Raw genomic sequence first — 26403 nt, 5'->3', positions numbered from 1 at the left:
ACTATGTTTTACTTTTGATATAAACATTTAGATTAAATATGCCATTCCCATTAATGGAGTTAAACACTTAAACTACATGAAATCATTACTGAGAAGTTACAACATTTTTTTATATTCAATAAATAGAGAAATATATTTGTTGTGGATGCAATGCTTTTGAACACTTTTCCTCTGGCATTCTGTGTTTTAATGTTTTACATACATAATTGCTTATCATGATAATAGCAGATTGTCTGAGAAAATAGTTTCGTACAAATAATCCACAAGGTCTATCTGTTTCCATTAAAAATATAATCAATTAAAAATACTATTTGGCCAGTGAGATTGAGAAACTTTCTCTGAAATGTATTTTACACTATTTGATTTATTTATTCAAAAACAAGGCAAGGCTTATGATTTTTATTAATGTAGCCTAATGTGACGGCACATCCGTATTTCATATTTTCCTAATATCTTGTATCGTTAAACATGGTATCACGTGGATGAATAATCATATGCAAATGATATGCAGATGAGGATATGCATAGTAAAACTAGGCGTTATAATCTCCATATATGGTTATTTCGGGGTGGAGACGCATGTGCGCACAATCTTCCGCTGACTGGGATTTATAAAGTGAATTCTGCGCAGGTTCTGCCGTTTTATAAGTCTGAATATTTTTTAGCGTACGCCATTTTTGGCTTTCGGGCGCACGTACACTTTTAGTAAGGATCCTACGCACAGTTTTATAAATGAGACCCCTGGCTGCGTTTGTTTTCTTTAATTTGCGAATCATCAATAGACCAGCTGCAGAACTTTGGCGGATTTATGGGTATGCTGTCTCGTGCTAATTTGCCCTGTTTAGTAAGTCTGGCCCCTAAGTTGTTAGTCAGTAACACATGCTAATAACAGAGCTTCTGCACATTCAGTGGTATTCACAATACCCATTCCCCCCGAGGACCCCATGATGGAGCAGTCCCTCACCTGTGCTTCACCCAGGCCCAGCTCAATCATCTCCACTGACTTGCGCAGAAGGTTGGACTTTTCGTGAACTGAACTGGCCTCCTCATCTTTCTTTAAGCACTGGATGGTCTCCAGCAGACTATGCAGGATGGAGTTGTGCTCGCTCTTGAGAGCTTCCAGACCCTGGATCACCAGTTTAGTGCTGGAGATGATCTCCTCCTGCGTCAGCTTCTCGAGTCGCTCCTCATGGGGGTAAACCATGGTGGACATGCTCTGATAGAGGTCAGGAGGCCTTGAAGGAAAAGGGGGATGGATGAGGTCAGGGTTTGAGGATGACATGAGGATTATTTACTGTGCACATTAAATTGCAACATATTGACAAAATCTTATAGAAATGCAGCACATATGTGACAATCAGTATTAATTACCAGAAAAACATACAATTCAAAAATTGCAATTACCAATTTATACAATCAAGAAAATAGTGTAATTCTCAAGGACTTTTAATCAGGGTTATTATCGTTAACTAAAACTAAAACTATAAACATTTTCAATACATGAAATAAACATTAACTGAAATAAAATAGAATATTTAAAAAAACGTTCATTTTTCAGCTAGGCAACATTTCAAATTTTTATCTAGGTTCACTTAAAATAAATAAATAAACTAACTAAAAGAATACAACAAAAATACTAAAACTTTAACTAAAATTAAAGTGAAAACAGAAAATAAAATCTAAATTAAAATATTAATCAAAACTATAATAGTATATCACTGATGCTAAAATAACACTTCTCTCCACCAGCCAGCACTACTATATTTCTGGTACTTCTGCTTTAATGGCAAAGGTGCTCATGTTCTTTACAGAAACTAGGAGTGGCAGTATATTAAAATAATTTTAAATAATTACAAAAATCATCATTTTCAAAAGAAGTTTCAATAGCTGAATTTTCTCATTTAATTACCAATGAATTTCCATGAGTTTTCTAGTCATTTGTTATTTACAGGTCTATATATATATATATATATATATATATATATTACTCACAAATAACAATTTCTACAGATAAAATATTTTAGAGCTCAACATAATTAGAAAAAGTTTCATTTATTATAAAAATTATCTAAACATGAAATGCAACAGATGAACAATTTTAGATGTGCTAAAGATGACATAAAAATGATGCATCATTACGCATTTGTGTATCAATCTTAAACAGCAAGTTAAATAAAAGTACAAAGGAAACAATTAAAAGTGCCCCTATAAAGCTTTTTTTGGATATTACCTTTCACGTAGTGTGTAATATAGCTGTTTCTGAAAGTAAAAGATCTGCAAAGTTTCAAAGTACAGATAAACAGAGTTGTCTCTGAACTGAGCTGATTCTGAACTGCCTGAAATGAGTTGTCAGTAATTCCAGTTTTACTTCCTGCACAAAACAAATGGTCCTCACCCACCCTCAAGAGTTGCAACTATGGCAGCTGAGAAGGCCATTCTTTGTGTTCTTTGTGAAGAATTCTCGGAGCCTGATGAAGTCGATATAAATATGTGTTTAATATAACAAAATATGCCCGATGTTACAGTCACTGCACTTGCCGCCCAGAACACAAGAGAACATCCCAATCGAGTGAAGGGATTTGTGGAAACTGAAATGGAAGCACACATCTTACCTAATTCAGACTAAAACACATCTATTTAGCCTCACATACTGACTTTATTTGTAGTTCATACTGTTTTAATACCCTGTATTTACTTTCTCATTTTTAGGAAAAGCACTTAATTACCATTGTTTATTTACCAAATGTCATACACTTGCAATGAAGCTAAAAATATAAACAACTACATCATTATGTTGATATCCTATATTTTTACAATAAAACTTACGACAAACATGTCATCTAATATCCTCAGTTGTTGCGTATACCGAGCTGCATCGAACACATTTGTAAATTACTTTCCTTGAACCCATTGTGTGAGTTCACTTTAATACCGCGTGCTTTATATACCTGTTGCTGCTGATTGGACTGCAGTTCTGACACACCCACCAAACAAGAGAAAACGCATCTCAAACCCCGTTGCACACCGGTGCACGCCGTTTCCAGGAAACATGACGTTCAACCCAGAAACCGTAGCAAAACGTTGCGCACCGTTTTGAACTTGAACGTGCCCCTGACCAATCAGAGCAGAGTAGACCAATCACAACAGACATGGTCATCTGACCAATCAGAGCAGAGTAGACCAATCACAACAGACTGGGTCATCTGACCAATCACACCAGAGTAGACCAATCAAAACAGACTGGGTCATCTGACCAATCAGAGCAGAGTAGACCAATCACAACAGACTGGGTCATCTGACCAATCACACCAGAGTAGACCAATCACAACAGACTGGACCATCTGACCAATCAGAGCAGAGTAGACCAATCACAACAGACAGGGTAATCTGACCAATCACACCAGAGTAGACCAATCACAACAGACTGGACCATCTGACCAATCAGAGCAGAGTAGACCAATCACAACAGACTGGGCCATCTGACCAATCAGAGCAGAGTAGACCAATCAAAACAGACTGGGTCATCTGACCAATCACACCAGAGTAGACCAATCACAACAGACTGGACCATCTGACCAATCAGAGCAGAGTAGACCAATCACAACAGACTGGGCCATCTGACCAATCAGAGCAGAGTAGACCAATCACAGCAGACTGGGTCATCTGACCAATCACACCAGAGTAGACCAATCACAACAGACTGGACCATCTGACCAATCAGAGCAGAGTAGACCAATCACAACAGACTGGACCATCTGACCAATCAGAGCAGAGTAGACCAATCACAACAGACAGGGTAATCTGACCAATCACACCAGAGTAGACCAATCACAACAGACTGGACCATCTGACCAATCAGAGCAGAGTAGACCAATCACAACACACTGGGCCATCTGACCAATCAGAGCAGAGTAGACCAATCAAAACAGACTGGGCCATCTGACCAATCACACCAGAGTAGACCAATCACAACAGACTGGACCATCTGACCAATCAGAGCAGAGTAGACCAATCACAACAGACTGGGCCATCTGACCAATCAGAGCAGAGTAGACCAATCACAGCAGACTGGGTCATCTGACCAATCACACCAGAGTAGACCAATCACAACAGACTGGACCATCTGACCAATCAGAGCAGAGTAGACCAATCACAACAGACTGGGTCATCTGACCAATCAGAGCAGAGTAGACCAATCACAACAGACTGGGTCATCTGACCAATCACACCAGAGTAGACCAATCACAACAGACTGGACCATCTGATCAATCAGAGCAGAGTAGACCAATCACAACAGACTGGACCATCTGACCAATCAGAGCAGAGTAGACCAATCACAACAGACTGGACCATCTGATCAATCAGAGCAGAGTAGACCAATCACAACAGACTGGGCCATCTGACCAATCAGAGCAGAGTAGACCAATCACAACAGACTGGACCATCTGACCAATCAGAGCAGAGTAGACCAATCACAACATACTGGGTCATCTGACCAATCAGAGCAGAGTAGACCAATCACAACCAACTGGGTCATCTGACCAATCACACCAGAGTAGACCAATCACAACAGACTGGACCATCTGACCAATCAGAGCAGAGTAGACCAATCACAACAGACTGGGTCATCTGACCAATCAGAGCAGAGTAGACCAATCACAACAGACAGGGTAATCTGACCAATCAGAGCAGAGTAGACCAATCACAACAGACATGGTCATCTGACCAATCAGAGCAGAGTAGACCAATCACAGCAGACTGGGTCATCTGACCAATCACACCAGAGTAGACCAATCACAACAGACTGGACCATCTGACCAATCAGAGCAGAGTAGACCAATCACAACAGACTGGGCCATCTGACAAATCAGAGCAGAGTAGACCAATCACAACAGACTGGGCCATCTGACCAATCAGAGCAGAGTAGACCAATCACAACAGACTGGGCCATCTGACAAATCAGAGCAGAGTAGACCAATCACAACAGACTGAGCTGTCTGACCAATCAGAGCAGAGTAGACCAATCACAACAGACTGGACCATCTGACCAATCAGAGCAGAGTAGACCAATCACAACAGACTGAGCCATGTGACCAATCAGAGCAGAGTAGACCAATCACAACAGACTGGGCCATCTGACCAATCAGAGCAGAGTAGACCAATCACAACAGACTGGGCCATCTGACAAATCAGAGCAGAGTAGACCAATCACAACAGACTGGGCCATCTGACCAATCAGAGCAGAGTAGACCAATCACAACAGACTGGGCCATCTGACAAATCAGAGCAGAGTAGACCAATCACAACAGACTGAGCTGTCTGACCAATCAGAGCAGAGTAGACCAATCACAACAGACTGGACCATCTGACCAATCAGAGCAGAGTAGACCAATCACAACAGACTGGGCCATCTGACAAATCAGAGCAGAGTAGACCAATCACAACAGACTGAGCCATGTGACCAATCAGAGCAGAGTAGGTCAATCACAACATACTGGACCATCTGACCAATCAGAGCAGAGTAGACCAATCACAACAGACTGGGCCATCTGACCAATCAGAGCAGAGTAGACCAATCACAACAGACTGGGCCATCTGACAAATCAGAGCAGAGTAGACCAATCACAACAGACTGGGCCATCTGACCAATCAGAGCAGAGTAGACCAATCACAACAGACTGGGCCATCTGACAAATCAGAGCAGAGTAGACCAATCACAACAGACTGGGCCATCTGACCAATCAGAGCAGAGTAGACCAATCACAGCAGACTGGGCCATCTGACAAATCAGAGCAGAGTAGGAGGAGGGGTTTAGAATGACCAGATCCTTTATCGAACTGTTTCAGACACTGTGAGAAAAGACGTGATGCTGCAATGTATATTATGAGAACATTGTTTTGTTTTTGAACTTAATGCATTTAAACATATTGTAGGAGACTCAAACACAAATCAGGGAACCTTTAAAATAGCATGATAGGGGCACTGTAAGTTATTAATAACATTGATTTGTCTGCCATGATTCAACCAAAATCGACCAAATTTGTGGCATTTTGTGTCCCTTTATCTTGTATCCAACAATCCAACCAATTAACCACTCATTTTTCAGTTCTTCTGAAACCACCAAATCACAGCTGCATCTACTGAAACCAGTCAATACTTCCCGTCTAACAATTATTTGAAGCTTCACTCTAACATAGTAGGCTAGTTATAAGCTTTAAAGTCTGCTGGTTGTGAAGCATTTACACTTCACCCTGAATCTCTGTCAACATCAGTCTCGTGCTGTGATACCCACTCATTCAGCCTCCACAGGTCATGTGATCCCGCTGAATCAATAATGCCTTGCATCCAACACTGACCCATCACAAGAGGGATAATAGTCCATTCCGTCTCACAATAAGTATAACAATGAATGAATGTGTTATGTAAGCAATAGGGTACGAGAGGCTGTGCTGTATCACACGTTAGCCAGCTATAAAGCTCCGGTGGAACATTATTAGCTAACGCTACGGAGGCCATAATATTTTTGACCCATGGCTGAAGTTAAGTTTCTCTCCCCAGGTTTGCAAAAAATGCATTTCAAAATGCATCAGATTGATGCTTTAAAATATGGAATATTTAAATTTTTCTTGCGGGGGATGCCCCCGGACCCCACTAGTAATATCCTTAACCTATTTCACCCCAGACCCGTTTTCATGCATGGAAGTAAATGCCTCGTTATATTTATGACCAAGCAGCACTCGCAATAGTCTAATAGGAAGGACAATTGGATTTGCAACGGTCGCTTTGTCACGCCCTATGTAGAGAGTTTCTCGCTGTGTGGAACGATAAGACGCGACAATGTTAGACACGGTGTTAATACTAGAAAAAAAAAACAGTGAGGAATCGATTCTCAAAAATCCGGAATCGAACAGCCCTAGTGTTGTGTAGTGGTACACAGAACCGCTGGGTGAATCGGACATAGCCGTGTGTTATCAATAAAACAGCTATTGACCAATCAGAATCAAGGACTGGAACTATCTGTTTTATAAAATGCATCAAAAGGCTTTAACAAAACAGTTTGATGAAATTAAACACTATTACATTCTCACATATTTTCATATCATGACATATTGGTTAATGTGGCTATACCTTTTACATGTTGATTTTCACAATGAAAATCATTTACTTGGAAGTTAAACCTTGCTCTGATAGTCCTCTTTTAATAATTAACCAGAAAGGAACAACTAAGGCCAGCCACAGCTGTTAGAAGAAAAAAATCTCCCATTGAGGCTTTCTATGTACACTACAGCATCAGCTCGGGAATGCCAGGCTGGAATACACTACACAACTGTTGTATATTTCACAGTAATAACCTTCAGAGAACTCGACGTTGATCTATATACTTTTATTACAACCTTCTAGCAATCCTTCTTCGTGGCATTTATGTCCTACTAGGCAACTGGTACCTTAGTGACACCTACTGTTCAGACATGTATTTCGATATACCACAACAACTCTGCCCAGACATTTGGCCCCATTTGCAGTCTAGACGAGTTGAAGCTATTTGCAGAAAGACGTAGTCAGCAGGTTTTGGGCAGTCAGTGTTGACAGATTTCACAGATAATCGCGTAGTGTATGATGGGTACAGACTCAGATTTGTTTACCTCCAGAATATGATTCCATCCAGTCGGAGGAGAACAAACATGTTGAATATTTTGAGCTGATTTTTAGAACACATTATTTTCATTTGTCAAGCATTTTCAAGCAACGCAACATGTTTCTGCATAAGTTTGTTGTTTTCAGAAAGTCTGGTAGTGTGTAGTCTTGTGTAGCCAGACCTTCAGACTGATGGCAAATGGTTTGGACTCCAGTGCAGCTTTCATTGGCCAAGACTAAACTGTCAATCACAAATCGTTTTGTTCAGCATAATTTTTAGGAGTGTGAAATAATAGAACGGCGTGTAGGGCTAAAACTCTTTTAAGCGCCTATGTTGTGAACATACTTTTGAAAACCCAGAGTTTAGTTGATCCTGATTAGCACTCATTGTCACAGTTGTAAACACGTCTCTACGAGGGGGTTTGGTATCACGATGGCTTTGTTTCCAGGTGGACTTACTTTTAAAGAACGCAACACACGTCTCCCGGAAATCCTGTAGAATTTAACCAATCTTGTTTTCATTGTCAACCAATTTTGTGTGCCTCATGCATTAGACATTTAGCCAACGGTCCGTAGGCGTGACGTCTGATGCCTGCTACTTCGGCAATCCTATAAGATCATTACAAATCACACTGTACGACATGGATCTAATAAACTTGGTTATGGCATGTATGTAAACTGAACGATGAAGACACCCACTGAATCGTAGGCTACGACGCAAGTTAGTATAGAGTAGGGGGGTGTAACGGTACACAAAAATCACGGTTCGGTACATACCTCGGTTTTAAAGTCACGGTTCGGTACGTACCTCGGTTTTAAAGTCACGGTTCGGTACGTACCTCGGTTTTAAAGTCACGGTTCGGTACGTACCTCGGTTTTAAAGTCACGGTTCGGTACATACCTCGGTTTTAAAGTCACGGTTCGGTACGTACCTCGGTTTTAAAGTTACGGTTCGGTACGTACCTCGGTTTTAAAGTCACGGTTCGGTACGTACCTCGGTTTTAAAGTCACGGTTCGGTACGAAAGAAAGAAATGCCAGAGAAATGTCCTATTTGTTAAAAGAAAAAAATATTTTTAAATAACTGTGAGTTTTCCTACATCTTGAAACTTTCAGGTTTATAAATGGGGGTCATCTTTGAAGGATGAACAAATAATGTTTTGGTCATCACATTAAAAATAACATTTAAATGTATATTTATTTATATATTATTTGAGTTTTGAAGTGCTGGAAAAAGATGTGTGAAGTACTTGAAAGCAGTTCACTATTCCAGCCAAACTGGTTACAGTTAGTGTTACTATATTAAATTCATGGTGAATGTTGCTGATCTGTGGACGTAAAGTATTACTAGTTCATTCACGGCACAATGTTTCTCCTGGTGTCCACGTCAGCGCTGTTTGATCTAATAGAGATCTACGGTTAATAACGGAGAAATGTGAATGCTTCTCACTAGATCTCGCAGCGATGTTATTACTTCAGTGGCGAATTCAAATGTTTTCTTCACTGGATCTCTTAGCGCTGTGTAGTAACAGTGTCGCTTGATCGAGATCGGCTCGCGCTGCACAGATGTTGCTGGTCCGAACTGATAAACGATCCGTGAAGCACATAATGAGTAGCGCAGTTTCATTCCGCTTTCATTACGCTTGCCATTTGATGTTGCGCAACGTTGTGGTGGTCGCGCCAGCGCAAATTTTGTCGGCAGGAAAAATGGTCCAAGGAATCGTTCGGTTTGTATGCGTACCGAACCGGAAGCCTCGAACCGAAACGGTTCAATACAAATACATGTACCGTTACACCCCTAGTATAGAGGAATAAAGCGTCATCACCATGTGCTAGTGGTAAACACCGTCATGGCTAGGGAAAAGAGGCCAAATTGGCATTCCAGTTCTGCAAATGGAGCTTGAGGTGAGAAGTTTTAAGTTTTAGCGCCATGTCGCTTTGATCAATACGCCATTTCATGTTGCATTTTTATTAGGTAGTCAGTAGATGTAGGTTGTAGCAGCAAACACACTGTGAGATGATCATGACACTGTCAGAAAATAATCGCAGGCTATCTTTGGTCGCAAGACCGAGACAACGGCTGTCTTTGAACCTCTCTCACTGTACGACGCAGAGCCACCGTTTAGGAGCCACGATTGGTCATCTTTCGTCTGGGACAGCCCAGAATCCTACAATGTGTACCGGGCATGAGGCTGAGACCAGGTAGTGTGTGATCCTCAGTTATTTAGTATATGATACTAGTAGCCTTTTAGTAAGTGTGTGTATCTGCAGGTCGGAGTAATGGGCGAAAGGTCTCTACAACTGGTTGCGAAAGCTGCCTGTTAGGGTGTGGATACAAAGGGTTAGGGTTATAGTTTCTGTTGTAGCATTGTGTCCCTTTTGGCACGGCCATTACAGCTATCCCTATCTCGCTTTAAGGGTTAGATTAGACTTACTGCATGTGTGCACGTTTACATGATAATGAAAAAATGCGGTTTTCGCATACAGACGACAATGTTATCAAACCGATCCCTGTTCACACAGACCCGTGAAAATGACTAAAAGCGCTGTATTATTCATGCCAGGCCAGTAGGTGGCGATGTCACTAGGTAAAGAAACACAAAGCGTCTATAGACTGAACACGTAATACACATGACGTCAGCGTTTTTACAGATTCATGTTTTTGTAGTTTACAAGGGCTTTCGCACCGGATAGTTAGTTGTAGGAACGAGGCACCAGGGTGGATCCCCGAGAACTAATGGTTCTCTTAGGAACGTTTTCCTGGTTGCATTCACACCACCAGTAGGAACTCTGAAGTGACGTAAGTCGCTAGCCTAGAAATCTAGACGCACCCTAGCGGCAGCAAAAATTATTTTGCAGCAAAGTGTGGTCTAGCAACTCTCCATTGACTTTTGAGCAGGAAAAAACAAAACTGGTCCGGCCAATCAGATCGTGTAGAGTTGGTGGGTGGGGTTAACATAATGACGGCAGAGTTATGACGGTTCCGCGTGATTTCCATAGGAGATTTCCCTCTGCTTGAAAACAAAGATGCTGCTGGCGAATAGCAGTCTTTCGAATCGGCTTTGCCTGCGACTCTGGAGGACTTGGAGTTAAGAGAACGTCACTTAAGTCATTCCTAAAAAAGGAAGATGTGTTCAGAGTTTTGACGATCGGATACGGCAAAAGTTTAATATATCAATTAGCTCCGCTGGTGGGAAAACGCATGGGACTCACTCAGCCACAGCCGTTCGTTCCTCTGGTTGGTTGTAGCGATGTCCTATTGCGTGCCGAGGGATATTGAAAGACAACCGTTTATCCCGGCCCTCGGATTGAGGAATGCCAATTGTGAGTTCCCAGACCTAACATCTTGATGTAGGTCTGGCTTGCCAGGCTAGTAAGTCGCCCTTGTTGTTGTGAATTTTATTTTGACGGCGCTGAGAATGCCAGCCAGAGCCTGAGCCATACAGAGCTCACATTTACCCTGTTCATTATTTTAAGTTCTGTCTAATATGTTATTATATAGAACTGTTATAGAAAGTAGACAGTATATGAAAAGTTATTAGTGTATCGTGTGGTTGATGTCCAATGTTGCCGAGCAGAAACACATAATCATGTTTGGCTTGGTCCCCTCAAAGTTGCGTTTGATTTTCTCCTCAGTGTAAAGGTCAAGAGGTCCATCTATCACCGTTTTCCATGTCCATAGAGTTAGTTTCTGGAGTAAATATAGGCTATAATCTGTGTGTTTACACAGCCGTTTTAAAAATGGCGGGTTCTAGTGTTTCACATGCATTCGGCCAGTCAGTTTAAACTAACGTCACGGATAGTTCCTATAGCGCTGGTTTAGACCCGACTCTGAAGTAGGAGATAATTTAGTTCCTCCAAAAGGAGTTCCTAGAACTAAAATCGTTCCTAGTTCCTGCGGTGCGAACACGCCAAAACCCGGGAACTTCCGCCAATAGTTCTAGGAACTATGAAAAGGTTCCTCCGGTGCGAAAGCCCCTATCCACCTTATTCCTGACAAGCTTACTGCGTTTTGAATTATGGGAGGCACTTCCGGTTTGGGGAACTTCCATTCAAAAAGGCTGAAACGAATCATTTCAAATCATAAGGTTGCCCTACAAATAAACCTGATCCGTCAGTTTGACTTAATGAGCAATCAGTTTTCTTTCATGTTTTATCTAAGAATAACGTAACACTTGGTATTTTAACGTGACATGTTATAACAAGAATATCCATTGTAAGAGCTCTGCATTCTTTTCCTCATGATTATTTTCTTTTTTCCTTTTGAATTCCGCTGTAATAGTATGACAAAGGTCAACACATACTGCACATTTGTGGTCTGTTCTCCCGATTTAATTTACGATGTATACCATTAATAATTCACTGGAATCCTCTCCAAATCCTCACGTCTCTTTCCAGGTTTGGTTTCACAGGTAAATACAATTTATTATCTGTCAAAATGACTGAAATCACTTTAAAATAGTATCACGTAATGCTGAAGTAAAACACTTTTTTATTAAGGCAACGTATGTTACATAATACAGATTACCACAGTGATATTTAACCGACCGATTTAGCTGTGGAAAGATGCTTTATTTTGAGATTATTCATGGTCTGTTGAAAGTTACCTTGTTGATGCTTTTATACTTTTAAATGTCCTTTTAATGTTCGATGGTTGAAGGGTGAGTAGAATAATGTAATGTCATCGTAAAAGGTTTAAAAATCTATTATTGCGTCCATAGAGCTTAGTCTTTCACTGATTGTTTACATCTTAACGGAAGTTACACCTATAATTCGCGCAAAGCGTCATGGGGCGCAGGAATACTGTGGATAGGTTTCAAAAACTTGCACTTTAAAGCACGTTTTCAAAAGTTTGTGTTTTAAGGCCTCTAAAAAATCCCAGAAAATATCAAAATCGCACACGGTAAAGCTTGATGCGCAAGTAGCAGAATTTCAAAATTGATGGCAAATTGGGCTTTCTTGACTCTTGTAAGCACTGTAGCCATTGCATTTCGAAGCAGCTAAAGATAATGCCTGTGTTCTGTAGTGTGTTCCAGCCTTTCCCCAACTAACCCGTCGCCCTCTCTCTATCCATGGCAACAGAAACAGAAACAGAACACAAAAATTGAGTCAGTGACGAAACCTGAGCAATCTGGACAACACAAGTAGGCTACGTGTGCAGGCGGGCATGGACAGCCCACGGACATCCAAAGATTAATACACACGTGTGTTGCTCATTGTCAGGTAAGTTGATATATTAACTAATAGGACATTATTGTAAAGTGTTACCAGATTTACTTTACTCAAAATATACTTTTTTTCCTCTGAGGTAAATTACGGCCTGGATGGTTTTTCGGGAGATTCAACTTCATAAAGATAAGGAAAGACTGCTTTTGACAGATACTGAATCCTCTCCCACATCTTTCCAGGTGTCTGAGGACAAGCCTTTCAAGAATAACCCATCATCAGAAGCTTATGGAGAATCTTTCGTCACAGCCATTATTTCCCAGTCCTTAAGCTGCTCCATGTCTTGTGACTGTTACTACAGCGAATCAAGATTTCAATCATTGCTTTGATTCCCTGGTTGCTGAAACGTATTCAAAGGCAGCTCCTAGCCTACATGCTCAGCATTATGTTTCTTGAGAAACCACAGCCAGCTTTATGATTCATCAAAGCCTCGTCTAAATATCTGTTGAGTTTCTTTCCTAAATCTCTGTGTTTGAATTCAATAACAGTCTAGAACTAACGTGATTTATGGCCTGTTATGCTTATTACAGACAAGTCCTTACGTGAAAGCTTCAAACGCATGATCTGGGTCATTGACAAGGAGTGGCCACGATGTTATTTTTAATTCATAATATCATTACATTTTAAGGGAGTCACACCACATGACATTTTACAACCTGAACTAACTATTCACTGTCATAAAAAGATAAATTGTTTTAAGAAACGTTTCAACTTTGACACAAAGTCATAATGTTCTGCAAGGGTCTTCTCTATGACATCATTTCCTGTTTTATGTATTTTTCTGTGAGTTTCTGCATGTTTGGTTGCACCACATTACTGCGAATTGGCAACATTATTCATCTATCAATAATAAGTGGTTTTGTTAAAGGCACACTGTGGAATTTTTGGCCACTAGGGTGCGCTCGACCTGTAATTTTCACGTCTAGTGCCCCTAGAGGCCACAAGCGCCGCAGCATTGTCGCAAAAGTCAACAAACAGTCAACCGGTCAACCTCCCGTGTCTTTGTGTGTGTGCAGACGGCATTTGATTTGTATGTTGGAGAGAGTTAATCGATTCACTACTGACCAAAATAATAATATAAATATAAGATTAATAATATAAATCCTATAAAGAAAACAAATTGAATAAAAGTAGCATACGCAGAAAACAATGTCTGATCAGGTAAGTCGCATTGACAAGGGTTGCCCAATCCTGCTCCTGCCGATCGTCTGTCCTGCACAGTTCATCTCCAACCCTAATCAAACACACCTGAAGCAAACAATTAACGTCTTCAGGATCTCTTTGCAATAGGTTGGAGATGAAATCGAGTAGTCGGGAAATCGTGTAACAAAACTGATATAACTCACTACATATTTCCGTTATTTGTAGTCTTCAGTTTGTTTTTCCTTTTACACAAATACAAACATATATGAGCTGAAAGGAAAAAAAAACATTTACCTTTGTATACGGCAGTATGTTGTGACTTATATCAGTTTTGTTACACGAATTCGCAGTAAATATTACATTATATATACACTTTTATGCCGATGTTTATTTTAAACTCCCCCTTTTTCTTTTTTTGGTCTCCTCTGACAAAATCTTTGCTTTCTTCCGAGTAGCTGTTGGTTCAGTCATGACGACAACATACAGACGCCGGCAATCAAACGCGAGTTGAGCTCTCACGTTAGAGGAAGTTGGGGTGGTGGGGGAAGTGACGTATGCCGTAAAGCGGTCGAATTTTGTAGTTCTTTTTGTGCTCGGGTTCCTACCCGAAACCCGAAGTTACATAGTGCTAGGAAAAGCGATACAGACACCTTCAGGCTTCGGCATACGTGTCATTCAACCTATTGTAAGTCGATGTACCATCTCAATGGGTTTTGGTAATATATTATAAAGGTTGAAAAGTTCCACAGTGTGCCTTTAACGAAAATAATTATTATGCCAAACAATTTTTCTTTTTAACAATTTCCTTTGTTTAATGAGGCTTTTTCTTCATTATGATATCAGGATATTATTTACTTTATGCCCTCCAAAGAAATTGCTAGTAAATTTCAGATATAACTGGAGGTCGACCGGTCGAGGCTAAGAGCGAGGCTGAGTCGCACCTCAAGCGGGTAAAACAATGAGACAAAAACACAGGTAAGCCCAAACCAAATGTTTAATGTCACTATTGTTTCCATCTATTTGCATTAGTTAATATCCGGCTGGTGGCTTTTATGCATTCGCTATGCAGCGAAGTTGCATATTTAAAGCTAGAGACGTGAGAAAGCAAACTGTATCGTCATGCAGCCGACAGAAACATGTAAACAAAGTTTTTTTTTTTGGAAATAAAAATACTGTAATACATATTTGTTTATTTTGATCAGGCTAGATAATCATCAAGTTTTCTAAAATAGAAGCAAGAGTATACATCCAATATACATGTTTCTAATTTCAACGCTATGGTGTTTGTGTAGATATGTAAATCTTTACAATAAGAGTCCATTTGTAACATTAGCTAAGGTTAATAAAAGTGTTGTTCATTTGTTGATTTCAGCATTTACTAATACATTTTTACATTTCAAAGTCACATCTCTTAAAATGTGTATGAACTAACATGAATGATAAAGGTATAATATTTTATATTTAAATATACAGTACATTTTCATGGTTTAGTACTATTTAAAAAAAATTGTAATAAAGTTTAGCACTATTTTATGTGTTATGTTTGTTTTCATTCTGTATCCACTTTAAAAACTACCGGTTGATTAATCGTTATCGGCCGGCGTTGGCCAACCTAGTTATCGGTAACATCCACTATTAGTCGCAAAAAATAATTGCAAAGAAATGGCAACTACATTGAATTAAATGTGACATTTTTAAACAGAAAGACTGTAATAGTATTTCCCAGTAAAATATACTCCAGTAATCTTTGTTTAACATTTTTACAGTCTATGTATGAATTGCATTTTGCTCTTTTCTTGCTAAATAAATACTGTTCATCTGTAAATCAGATAACTTAGGCGAATCAGTGTGTTTGATGGGTATGTCAGTCTTGTTTATTATTAGTGACATTTGCTTATTGTGTATGGGATTATTGTTTACATTTTGTGATTTAAGATGTGTACTGTGCCATTACTTATATAGGTGAAACGACATGTCACCTGGTAGAAGAGCTTAAAACTATGATGCCCCGATTTGAAAATTTAGGATAACCGATAAATCTTTATATTTGAAATCCGATGACCCATATATATATATCAAAAATTTTATATAATTTTTGAGAGCCTGCCTGATAATAAAAACAAAAGTTTCACCATTGAAATCAATGTCCCAAGCACACAATTATAATGGTGTCTCATTAAAATTGTATGTAGCCTTGTAGGGAACCAAAAGCATAATGGAGAACAGTGTGCATCTGTGTATAATCCATAATAGGAAATGGCAAATAATCCATTATTTATCAGCTTTAATATATCGGCCAAATTTTCTTATTGGGCCGATAATAATAAAAAAATGAACATATATAGGCCGATACCGATATGGTGGCCGATATATCCCGTTTCTGAGAGAACACCCTAGGAACCACCACTCATATTTTCTTCGGGAAATGTAAAAAAATCAAGTTAAACCATGATCAGATCAACCAGAGAGTAACTCAGATGTCCAGATTCAGCTCCGACACGAGGTTACATTAGTAGATGTCCGTGAGCATGTTATAGTGATGTTATCTAGACTGCATTATTGACATGAACTGTTTGCTGAGCTGAGGAGTGGCAGCGTCTACATGCACTAAACCTCTTCCTCCTGATGTATAAATGTGCCGGCGGGGATGTTAGACACAAGAGGGTACAAGAGAAACTGAAAATCTAGGTTTATATTGTAGTTTAAGTCCTAATTTTACAAACTGTATTATTGGTACAAACTGAATTATTGGTGTAACCTGTAGTCAGGTCATATATATTTCAAAATGTCCTTATAAAACTAACTAATATAGATATTACCACAATAGGAAGTATTAAAATACACGCCAAAACATTACAAGCAGCAGAAAATGATGTGTTTGCATGATGATATAATAGCCATTGCGTGTATAGGGTGTTGTCAGAGACAGTAAACATTACATCTAACGTTACTGTACTGAGTGTTTAGACTATGAAAGTGTAGTTGTTAGAGTATGCAATAATAGGCATTAGATCTACTGTAATACTGTACCAGGTGTTTATGTACTATATATGGGGTGTTGTCCTGATGCATGAGACAGTCAGTCCATAGGTCACTGTCTGAGTTTATGACACTGTCCAAATAACCCAACCCAACCACACACACACACACACACACACACACACACTCGACTCGATATTACTTATAATAACACACAAAGAGATAAAAACGCGATCAAAACAAATCCATAGCCGCTCTGCTTACATAACACACTCATTTAAATGTAATCCTACTGTATGGTTACCTCAGATTATAAACACTACAAATATAATCGACATGTGTATTATTACAAAGACACTCTTTGATGCTCATTAACATATCAAAACATACCTGCTACGATCACTGCTCCGTTCACTGCGACTGATGTATTTAATCAAGGCCAAACAAAGAGAAAATTCATCACATCTCCAGAACCGGACTAGGAGAGGTCAGGATCACCGAGAACTGGACCGGCACTGCGCACTTTCTGCGGCTGCGCTTAACCAATCATACTATGGCGAAGGACTGGCTCATTAATATTAATGAGGTAGCGTGACGACCCTACTCGATTGGCTGAAAGGCTTCAAGTGGGTGGCACTTCGATTGTTATGGGCTGTTGGTAGCTGGCGACAGACTTGATTATGAATATTAATGAGATTTATGAGTGGACATTCCATGAAGATTACCAAGAAACGTCAAACGTAACAATCAATATTCATAAGTTAGGCCTTGAGAGGAGAAAATCAGATAATTTACTTCATAAATCATGTCGAGCTGGAAATGCACTTGGTTTAGAATTTCTGTATTTTAATAGAATACAATAGCCTACATATGAATGAGATTTATTATAGATGATTGAGATTATTTTATTAGCCTATATTCATTACTACTCAGCATTATTAATTTCGGGATTCGGACTTATAGAGCGAAAGGTATTTACAAGAATCCTGACAGGAATAATTCTCTCGCCATATTTTTTTGTGTGACGGGTGACATCAGATCACAGTTTACTTTTGATTCTAATGCCATCTGCTGGCAGAACACAATACAATACAATATTTTAAATATTAATGTAATTAGTGTGTATCAAAAATGTATACATACATGTAATTAAAGCATACAATTACATTTTAAGACAAAATATTTCCATTTTTTTAAATAAACATGCCATTTTAGTTCCCTAATTCTTTTTGTTGTCCCTTTTGGATCTGTGTTTTTGTGAAGACTCCTCTGAATGATGTACACTTAAATAAGAAAGGTTCTATTCATAATAGTTTTAATTGTGGTGTTACAATTATGGTGCCAAGTTTTATAATTTATTCTTATTATTATTAATTATGGTGAAATTTGTCTCGCGATGTTAACTTCAGAAACAATCCTCACACTGTAGCCTAGTATCTACACACTAGTACGGCCGAAGAAGCAGAAAAGTTCGGATGCCAGAAGACAGATGGCCCTGTAGTCAATAATTGTATCCCTTAAAACTCATCTTTGATCACCAAAATTACATATTTAAACGTATTTTGCTTGGAAAAAGTTTCTTCATGCCTTAAAATATCTTGAATGTAACTCGACACCCTTCCTTGATTTAGTATACGCAGTTGTATGAATATGCAAATGAGCCCCGCCTCCACTCACTCACTCAGCTCAGAGATCCACTGGTTGACGATCACACGTTGATCTGATTGGTTACAAGGTCGTTTGTGACGTCAGAAACACCAGCGATTTCAAACCGTGTGTTTGAGACTGTCTTTGGTTCACTGCAGTTTTAAGGAGGAAATACTCAGCAATGCTGTCGACTTATGAACTTACACATGGTGTGTCTTAAAGCATATTAAAAACACCACATAGACAGATAAACGACATTAAAAGCGTGATTTTCACCACAGGGGGGCATCAACATAATACTTACGAAAGGCTCAATAATGTATAAGTAATATAAAGATTTTCCACCATTAACAAGACACTTGAATATAAAAAGATCAGACTTTACCATTCAGATCATTTAATGTCTTCTGTCTTAGATGACTATAACCAGACATAATACAACACAAACATATTTTTTTTTATTTGTCATTTATTTGCAGTAAGTATTTATCAAATACTGAAAAAAAGTTTTTGTCTGTGCACTCAACAACCAGAACACACTGGTCCACTTTCTTATTTTCATTTACATGTTAATGTCTGAAAACAAAACAAAACAGAAAAAGTCTATAAAAGAGTCCAACTCCTTTAAAAAGGGAAATAGAAAAACAAATACTAATAATAAATGTTAAAAAAAAATCACAATGCAGCCATGGTTAAAATCATTTTAGTATTCGTATGACAATTCAACCCAGTATAAAGGATATGAAATGGCAGTATACTGTACGTTTATGTACACGCGTAACAGAGAAGAGAAGCTTTCCTCAGTGGTTCATTCAGAATCAATACTGTCAAACTTAAAAATAAGCTTTGTGCAAATGTCTGCAGTTCTATTTCAAACGGACAGATCAAATATTAGTGTTTTCTCTCAGTTTTACAGATTAAAAAAAGAAAAAAGCTCCTCATGTTGCCCTAAAAGTAGTGCTTAAAAACAACCCAAGGCCCAGAATGGTTGACCCAACCCCAGCAGCCCACCTCAAAAACACACCAGTACAAAAGTAGGTTAAAATAGACATGAAAAGAACAGTAACAGTTCTGCTCATAAAAGACACGAAAAACTTCTATTTTATGCACAATGCACTATATCGCAGTTTCGCTTGGATAACGCCACAAGCCGTAAGAGCAAACTCACCCCCTGAAATTAATACTGAAACTCTGAAACACACACACTCACTCACACCCTCACACACACCTCGCACACTCTCTCTCTCTCTCACACACACACCCTCATTTACTCACACATCACATCACACTCACTCACTCACTCACACACCACACACACACACAGACACACACATATTCTCACACACTCACTCAGACACACACACACACCCTCATTTACTCACACATCACATCACACTCACTCACTCACTCACACACCACACACAGACACACACATATTCTCACACACTCACTCAGACACACACACACTCAGACACACACACTCACTCAGACACACACACACACACACAGACACACACATATTCTCACACACTCACTCAGACACACACACACTCAGACACACACACACACTCAGACACACACACACACACAGACACACACACACACACAGACACACACACACACACACACACACACACACACACACACTCAGACACACGCTCACTCAGACACACACATACTCTCACACACTCACTCAGACACACTCTCTCTCTCTCTCTCTCTCTCTCTCACACACACACTCTCTCTTAGTATTTACAAAGCAGTTTTTGTAAAGGGACTTTCGCAGAGTGAGTGGACATGACGGCTGAAGTTCTGTCATCCCAACAGTCTCTCAGTACGAGCCCTTTCAGCTGGCAGTGACTGGACCCTGCGTTCAACACACACACACACACACACACACACACACACACACACACACACACACACACACACACACACTCAAAGCAGTGGGAACACGCTCACAAAGATGGCAGGTAGAAATGTAAAAACAGTAAAAAGAGAAAATATCTGCTCAAAGCCCCACAAAGAGGGGGAATAAAACTATTTAAAGAGCTTTTTAAAGCATTCAACATTTAAAGATCTCCCTTTAATTCAGATTAAATCCACACAAGCTGCCTTCCTTAAACCAATAAACCAAGGCACCCTACTAAGTCCACATGTGTTCCCCTCAACGTGCCTCTGATGCTCATCCAGGTGATGAAATTATGAAGTACTGTATGAAATACAACCAGATTCACTGTTCATGTTACTAAATTTAAAGGATGTGTCCTTTATAATTCACAGCTATGCTAAAATCATTCAACAAACAGGAACGTAAACCCCTCCCACATGCCCAGTAGCCCCTCCCACATGTCATGTAGCCCCTCCTACTTGCACTCAAACTCCTCCCATTTGTCCTTAAAAGGAACAGTTCAACTCAAAGACGTCAAAACGGACACAAAATGACTTAAGAGCTATGTAGATCTGTTCCTCACACAAATCTGTCATGTGACTTTTAAAGTTGAACAAAAAACATAACTTTTTGGGGCGAACTATTCCCTTAACATCTTCTCCCACTTGTAAATATTAACACTCCATTAACAAACTCAACACAAACAAACTTAAGGAATACAAGCTCACTTCATAAATCCCACCCTATAATATTGTACATAGAACAATTATCAACACAGATAATTTCACAGAAATAATATCAAACTATAACCCAACAAAGTGCTAACAGAAGCTGCCGGTGCGATTCCTACCACAACATGTGCTGCTTATCTGCACGTAACACACAGCGTTTGTTTCAAACACACCAATGTTCCTTTCACTGCCAAAGCAACAAAAATGACAAGTAACATCACTAACAACATTTCTGTCAAGGACACAGGCTTTCAAATTGACCATTTCCACAGGAAAATCCATTTGTCTGTTTGCTCCCCTCGTTCACACAGCCTTGCTGTATCCGAAGATCCCCACAGGGAAGAGCTTGACGTGAGTCGGCCACTGCGCCGCCAGCTGGAAGAACTTCACGTCGTGCCACTCCACGCCGTCGATCGACACTGAGGACGACAACAGCAACACTTACACAATCATACCTCACACTACGGAAGCGCATTGCATTCACTTGAGGAAAAACAATCTACTCTGTTTTTCTGAATTAACGAGTTAATTATCTCAGAATTACGAGATAATTTTTCATGAAAAAAAGTTTTTGCTCTGTTTTTCTGAATTAACGAGTTAATAATCTCAGAATTACGAGATCATTTTTCATGAAAAAAAAAAGTTTTTGCTCTGTTTTTCTGAATTAACGAGTTAATATCTCAGAATTACCAGATATTTTTTCATGAAAAAAAAAAGTTTTTGCTCTGTTTTTCTGAATTAACGAGTTAATATCTCAGAATTACCAGATATTTTTTCATGAAAAAAAAAAGTTTTTGCTCTGTTTTTCTGAATTAACGAGTTAATATCTCAGAATTACCAGATATTTTTTCATGAAAAAAAAAAGTTTTTGCTCTGTTTTTATGAATTAACGAGTTAATATCTCAGAATTACGAGATAATTTTTCATGAAAAAAAGTTTTTGCTCTGTTTTTCTGAATTAACGAGTTAATATCTCAGAATTACGAGATCATTTTTCATGAAAAAAAGTTTTTGCTCTGTTTTTCTGAATTAACGAGTTAATATCTCAGAATTACGAGATCATTTTTCATGAAAAAAAAGTTTTTGCTCTGTTTTTCTGAATTAACGAGTTAATATCTCAGAATTACCAGATATTTTTTCATGAAAAAAAAAGTTTTTGCTCTGTTTTTATGAATTAACGAGTTAATATCTCAGAACTACGAGATAATTTTTCATGAAAAAAAGTTTTTGCTCTGTTTTTCTGAATTAACGAGTTAATTATCTCAGAATTACGAGATCATTTTTCATGAAAAAAAAGTTTTTGCTCTGTTTTTCTGAATTAACGAGTTAATATCTCAGAATTACCAGATATTTTTTCATGAAAAAAAAGGTTTTGCTCTGTTTTTCTGAATTAACGAGTTAATATCTCAGAATTACGAGATAATTTTTCATGAAAAAAAGTTTTTGCTCTGTTTTTCTGAATTAACGAGTTAATATCTCAGAATTATGAGATACATTTTTCTTGAAAAAAAAGTTTTTGCTCTGTTTTTCTGAATTAACGAGTTAATTATCTCAGAATTACGAGATAATTTTTCATGAAAAAAGTTTTTGCTCTGTTTTTCTGAATTAACGAGTTAATTATCTCAGAATTACCAGATATTTTTTCATGAAAAAAAAGTTTTTGCTCTGTTTTTCTGAATTAACGAGTTAATATCTCAGAATTACGAGATAATTTTTCATGAAAAAAAGTTTTTGCTCTGTTTTTCTGAATTAACGAGTTAATTCAGAAAAACAGATTCGATTTTTTTCCTCAAGTTAATGCAATACGCTTCCGTATCATACACAATGAGCTCAAACATCAAAAATATCTTGTCCGCAAATTCAGTTCACAAATCTTATGGAAGCTTGTTTCCGCCATGCAATAAAACATAAAAATGTAATTGCAAGTTTTCAATCTCACAATTCTTACTGTTTTTTTATGATATAAAGTCGCAATTATCTTTTAAATTCTTTTATTTCACAATTCTTACTGTTTTTTTATGATATAAAGTCGCTATGGAAGTAAAATAATCCCAAATGTTTTTGAAACAAAAAGCCTGTTGAATTGTACTACTTGAAAAAAATATGCATTGCATTAACCCTGCTTGTATTTTAATGCATTGTATTTTTAGGGCTTGAATTTTATAGGCTGAAATTTAGCATGGTTGAATATTTAAGCTGTGAATATTTCAAATCAAATCATTTCAAACACATTTTCATTAGTAAAATTTCAATAATCCATATTCACCTTTCATATTTCATATCCCAAATATTCAAACTGATTAAAAATACAACCTATAATATTCAACAGGCGGTTTTCGGTCCATTTTATTTTGCTTTGCAAATTCGCTTCCACAAATTCAGTGGTTCAAATTCGACAGTAAATTCAACATTGACATCCAGGAGCTGCAGGAAAAGTAGTAGATTACCGAGCATAATCTCCATCTGCTGTTAGTCGACCACACCAGCAGGGGGTGCAAGCGCGTGTTGTTGACGAAGACCAGAGCAACAGTTAGTGCAAGCCATTCATTCATAAAAACTTATTTACAAAAATGTAAGTGTATTTGTGATTATTATGACGTCTGTTTTATGTGAAATTCAGTGTGTTCACGATTACTTTTCCTGTGTAGCCTAAGTTACATGCATCTTTCTCTACCATGAACGATAATGTCATTCCCCCGATGCGGATGTACAGATCCAGTGTTACATTTGACATATTTCTCTTGGTTGTTTAGTTGCCTTAACCTTATATTGCAGTGATGTGCTGCATGCAGTACTAGGGTTTGGTTTCCCTCAATATGTCAGGATTCCCCTGCTGGACATATAAAACGCTTAACGTAACTTAATGGACATAAAAGACCAAACTCGCAGGCTAGCAGATGGACTCAGAATATGAATTTAACGCGCAAAGTTTAATGCTGAGCGTTTCCCAGTGATATACTGGCATAAATTTGGTTTGACATTGGACATTCGCACATTTAGGGGCCGTCTCTAAAGTTACATACGACATTGGTATACACGTTTCTAACTTAAATACCATTTGAAAAGAACGACTTACAGTCATAAAGCCAACTGTAAAGTGTTCATGTAGGTGTCAGGCTCAGGCATAATGCGCAATTTATTCAAATAGATTGAAGTTTGCTATTGAAGTTAGAAACGTTTAGGCCTATAGGACTTGTTACTTTAGAGACGGTCCCTAAATGTGCGAATGTCAACCCAATTTTTACATTTAGTCTTTTAGCTGGCACTTTTATCCAAAGCGACTAGTTAAACTAACAATATAGAACAACAATATGAAAGTGCTACTTCCCAGTTTAATCTAATGCAGTACATGTACAATACATACTTTCCAAATAAGGTGCGAGTTTGGTCTTTTATATCACTGTAGTCCATTAAGCTACGTTAAGCGCTTTGTCCTGACGGAATTCGGGGAATCTTTGAGTATGATGATGTATTGAGGGAAACAGATTATAATCCCATTCACTGTAGAAAAGGCTGATAACATAAGGCTACACAGGGAAAGTAACAATGAATGAAACATAAAAACAGCTTTTGTGCCTTTATCATCTTTTCCGCATATATACTGATCCAGATAATCGTCACAAAAAACATAATGCATGCTGAGTTTTCATGAATGAATGGCTTGCGCTAACTGTTGCTCTGGTCTTCGTCAACAACACGCGCTTGCACCCCCTGCTGGTGAGGTCGACTAACAGCAGATGGAGATTATGCTCGGTAATCTACTGCTTTTCCTGCAGCTCCTGGATGTCAACGTTGAATTTACTGTCGAATTTGAACCACTGAATTTGTGGAAGCGAATTTGCAAAGCGAAATAAAATGGACCGAAAACCGCCTGTTGAATATTATAGGTTGTATTTTTAATCAGTTTGAATATTTGGGAAATGAAATATGAAAGGTGAATATGGATTATTGAAATTTTACTAATGAAAATGTGTTTGAAATGATTTGATTTGAAATATTCACAGCTTAAATATTCAACCATGCTAAATTTCAGCCTATAAAAATACAAGCCCTAAAAATACAATGCATTAAAATACAAGCAGGGTTAATGCAATGCATATTTTTTTCAAGTAGTACAATTCAACAGGCTTTTTGTTTCAAAAACATTTGGGATTATTTTACTTCCATAAGTCGCAATTATCTTATAAATTCTTTTATTTCACAATTCTTACTGTTTTTTTATGATATAAAGTCGCAATTATCTTATAAATTATTTTATTTCACAATTCTTACTGTTTTTTATGATATAAAGTCGCAATTATCTTATAAATTATTTTATTTCACAATTCTTACTGTTTTTTATGATATAAAGTCCCAATTATCTTATAAATTATTTTATTTCACAATTCTTTGTTTTTTTTATGATATAAAGTCACAATTATCTTATAAATTCTTTTATTTCACAATTCTTACAGTTTTTTTATGATATAAAGTCGCAATTATCTTATAAATTATTTTATTTCGTGGCAGAAACAAGCTTCCATAAGATTTGTGAACTGAATCTCCGAATGTAAAAGAATGTAAAAGATAATTGCGACTTTATATCATGAAAAACAGTAAGAATTGTGAGATTAAAAACTTGCAATTACATGTTTTATTGCATGGCGGAAACAAGCTTCCATACAATTCCAGTGCATTTGTTACAGTGCAAAACAAAACAATAAACAAAACTTTATCAAAATGATCTATGATCAAGTTTAATGTTTTTTTTTATTTTTGTAAGAAAAATCTTTTGCCCACCAAAGCTGCCTTTATTTAATCGAAAATGCAGATAAAACAGTAATATTGTGAAAATTATTACAATTTAAAATAGCTGTTTTCTTTGTGAATATTCCTGTAATGATAAAGCTGTATTCCAGCATCATTACTCCAGTCTTCAGAGTCACATGATCCTCCAGAAATCACTCTGATATGAGGATTTGCTGCTCAAAAAACATTTATTATTATTACCTGTGTTGAAAACAGTTGAGCTGCGTCAGATTTTTGTGGAAACCAAGATACATTTTTAAAAGGATTCTTTAATCAATAGAATGTTGAACATTTATTAGAAATATAAATATTTTTTACTATAAAAGTCTTAAAGTCCCCCTGTAGTCAATACAACTCATCTTTGATC

General features: G+C 38.0%; 2 protein-coding genes across 6 annotated transcripts in view; both read right to left on the bottom strand.

Moving 5' to 3' along the window:
• Nucleotides 1–17528, bottom strand: part of klc4 (kinesin light chain 4) — an 82289-nt gene extending 64761 nt beyond the window's left edge. For both annotated transcript variants that reach the window (XM_056267846.1, XM_056267847.1), the window contains exons 1-2: nt 17371–17528; nt 964–1234 (exon numbers count right to left, since the gene is read on the bottom strand). In XM_056267846.1, coding sequence (XP_056123821.1) covers nt 964–1212 — 249 coding nt within the window. In that variant the 5' untranslated portion in view covers nt 1213–1234; nt 17371–17528. The remainder of the gene's footprint in view (nt 1–963; nt 1235–17370) is intronic.
• A 3557-nt stretch (nt 17529–21085) lies between these two features.
• The window catches only part of si:ch211-126j24.1 (phosphofurin acidic cluster sorting protein 2), an 81457-nt gene continuing 76139 nt past the window's right edge, over nt 21086–26403 (bottom strand). For all 4 annotated transcript variants that reach the window (XM_056267848.1, XM_056267849.1, XM_056267850.1 and 1 more), the window contains one exon: nt 21086–21668. In XM_056267848.1, the coding sequence (XP_056123823.1) occupies nt 21553–21668 (116 nt within the window). In that variant the 3' untranslated portion in view covers nt 21086–21552. The remainder of the gene's footprint in view (nt 21669–26403) is intronic.

The sequence above is a fragment of the Rhinichthys klamathensis genome, unplaced genomic scaffold, assembly GCF_029890125.1.
Source record: "Rhinichthys klamathensis goyatoka isolate OS25496 unplaced genomic scaffold, OSU_Roscu_1.1 h1tg000264l_1, whole genome shotgun sequence".
In the NCBI taxonomy this organism is placed as follows: Eukaryota; Metazoa; Chordata; class Actinopteri; order Cypriniformes; family Leuciscidae; genus Rhinichthys; species Rhinichthys klamathensis.
This window is presented reverse-complemented; position numbering and strand designations above follow the sequence as displayed.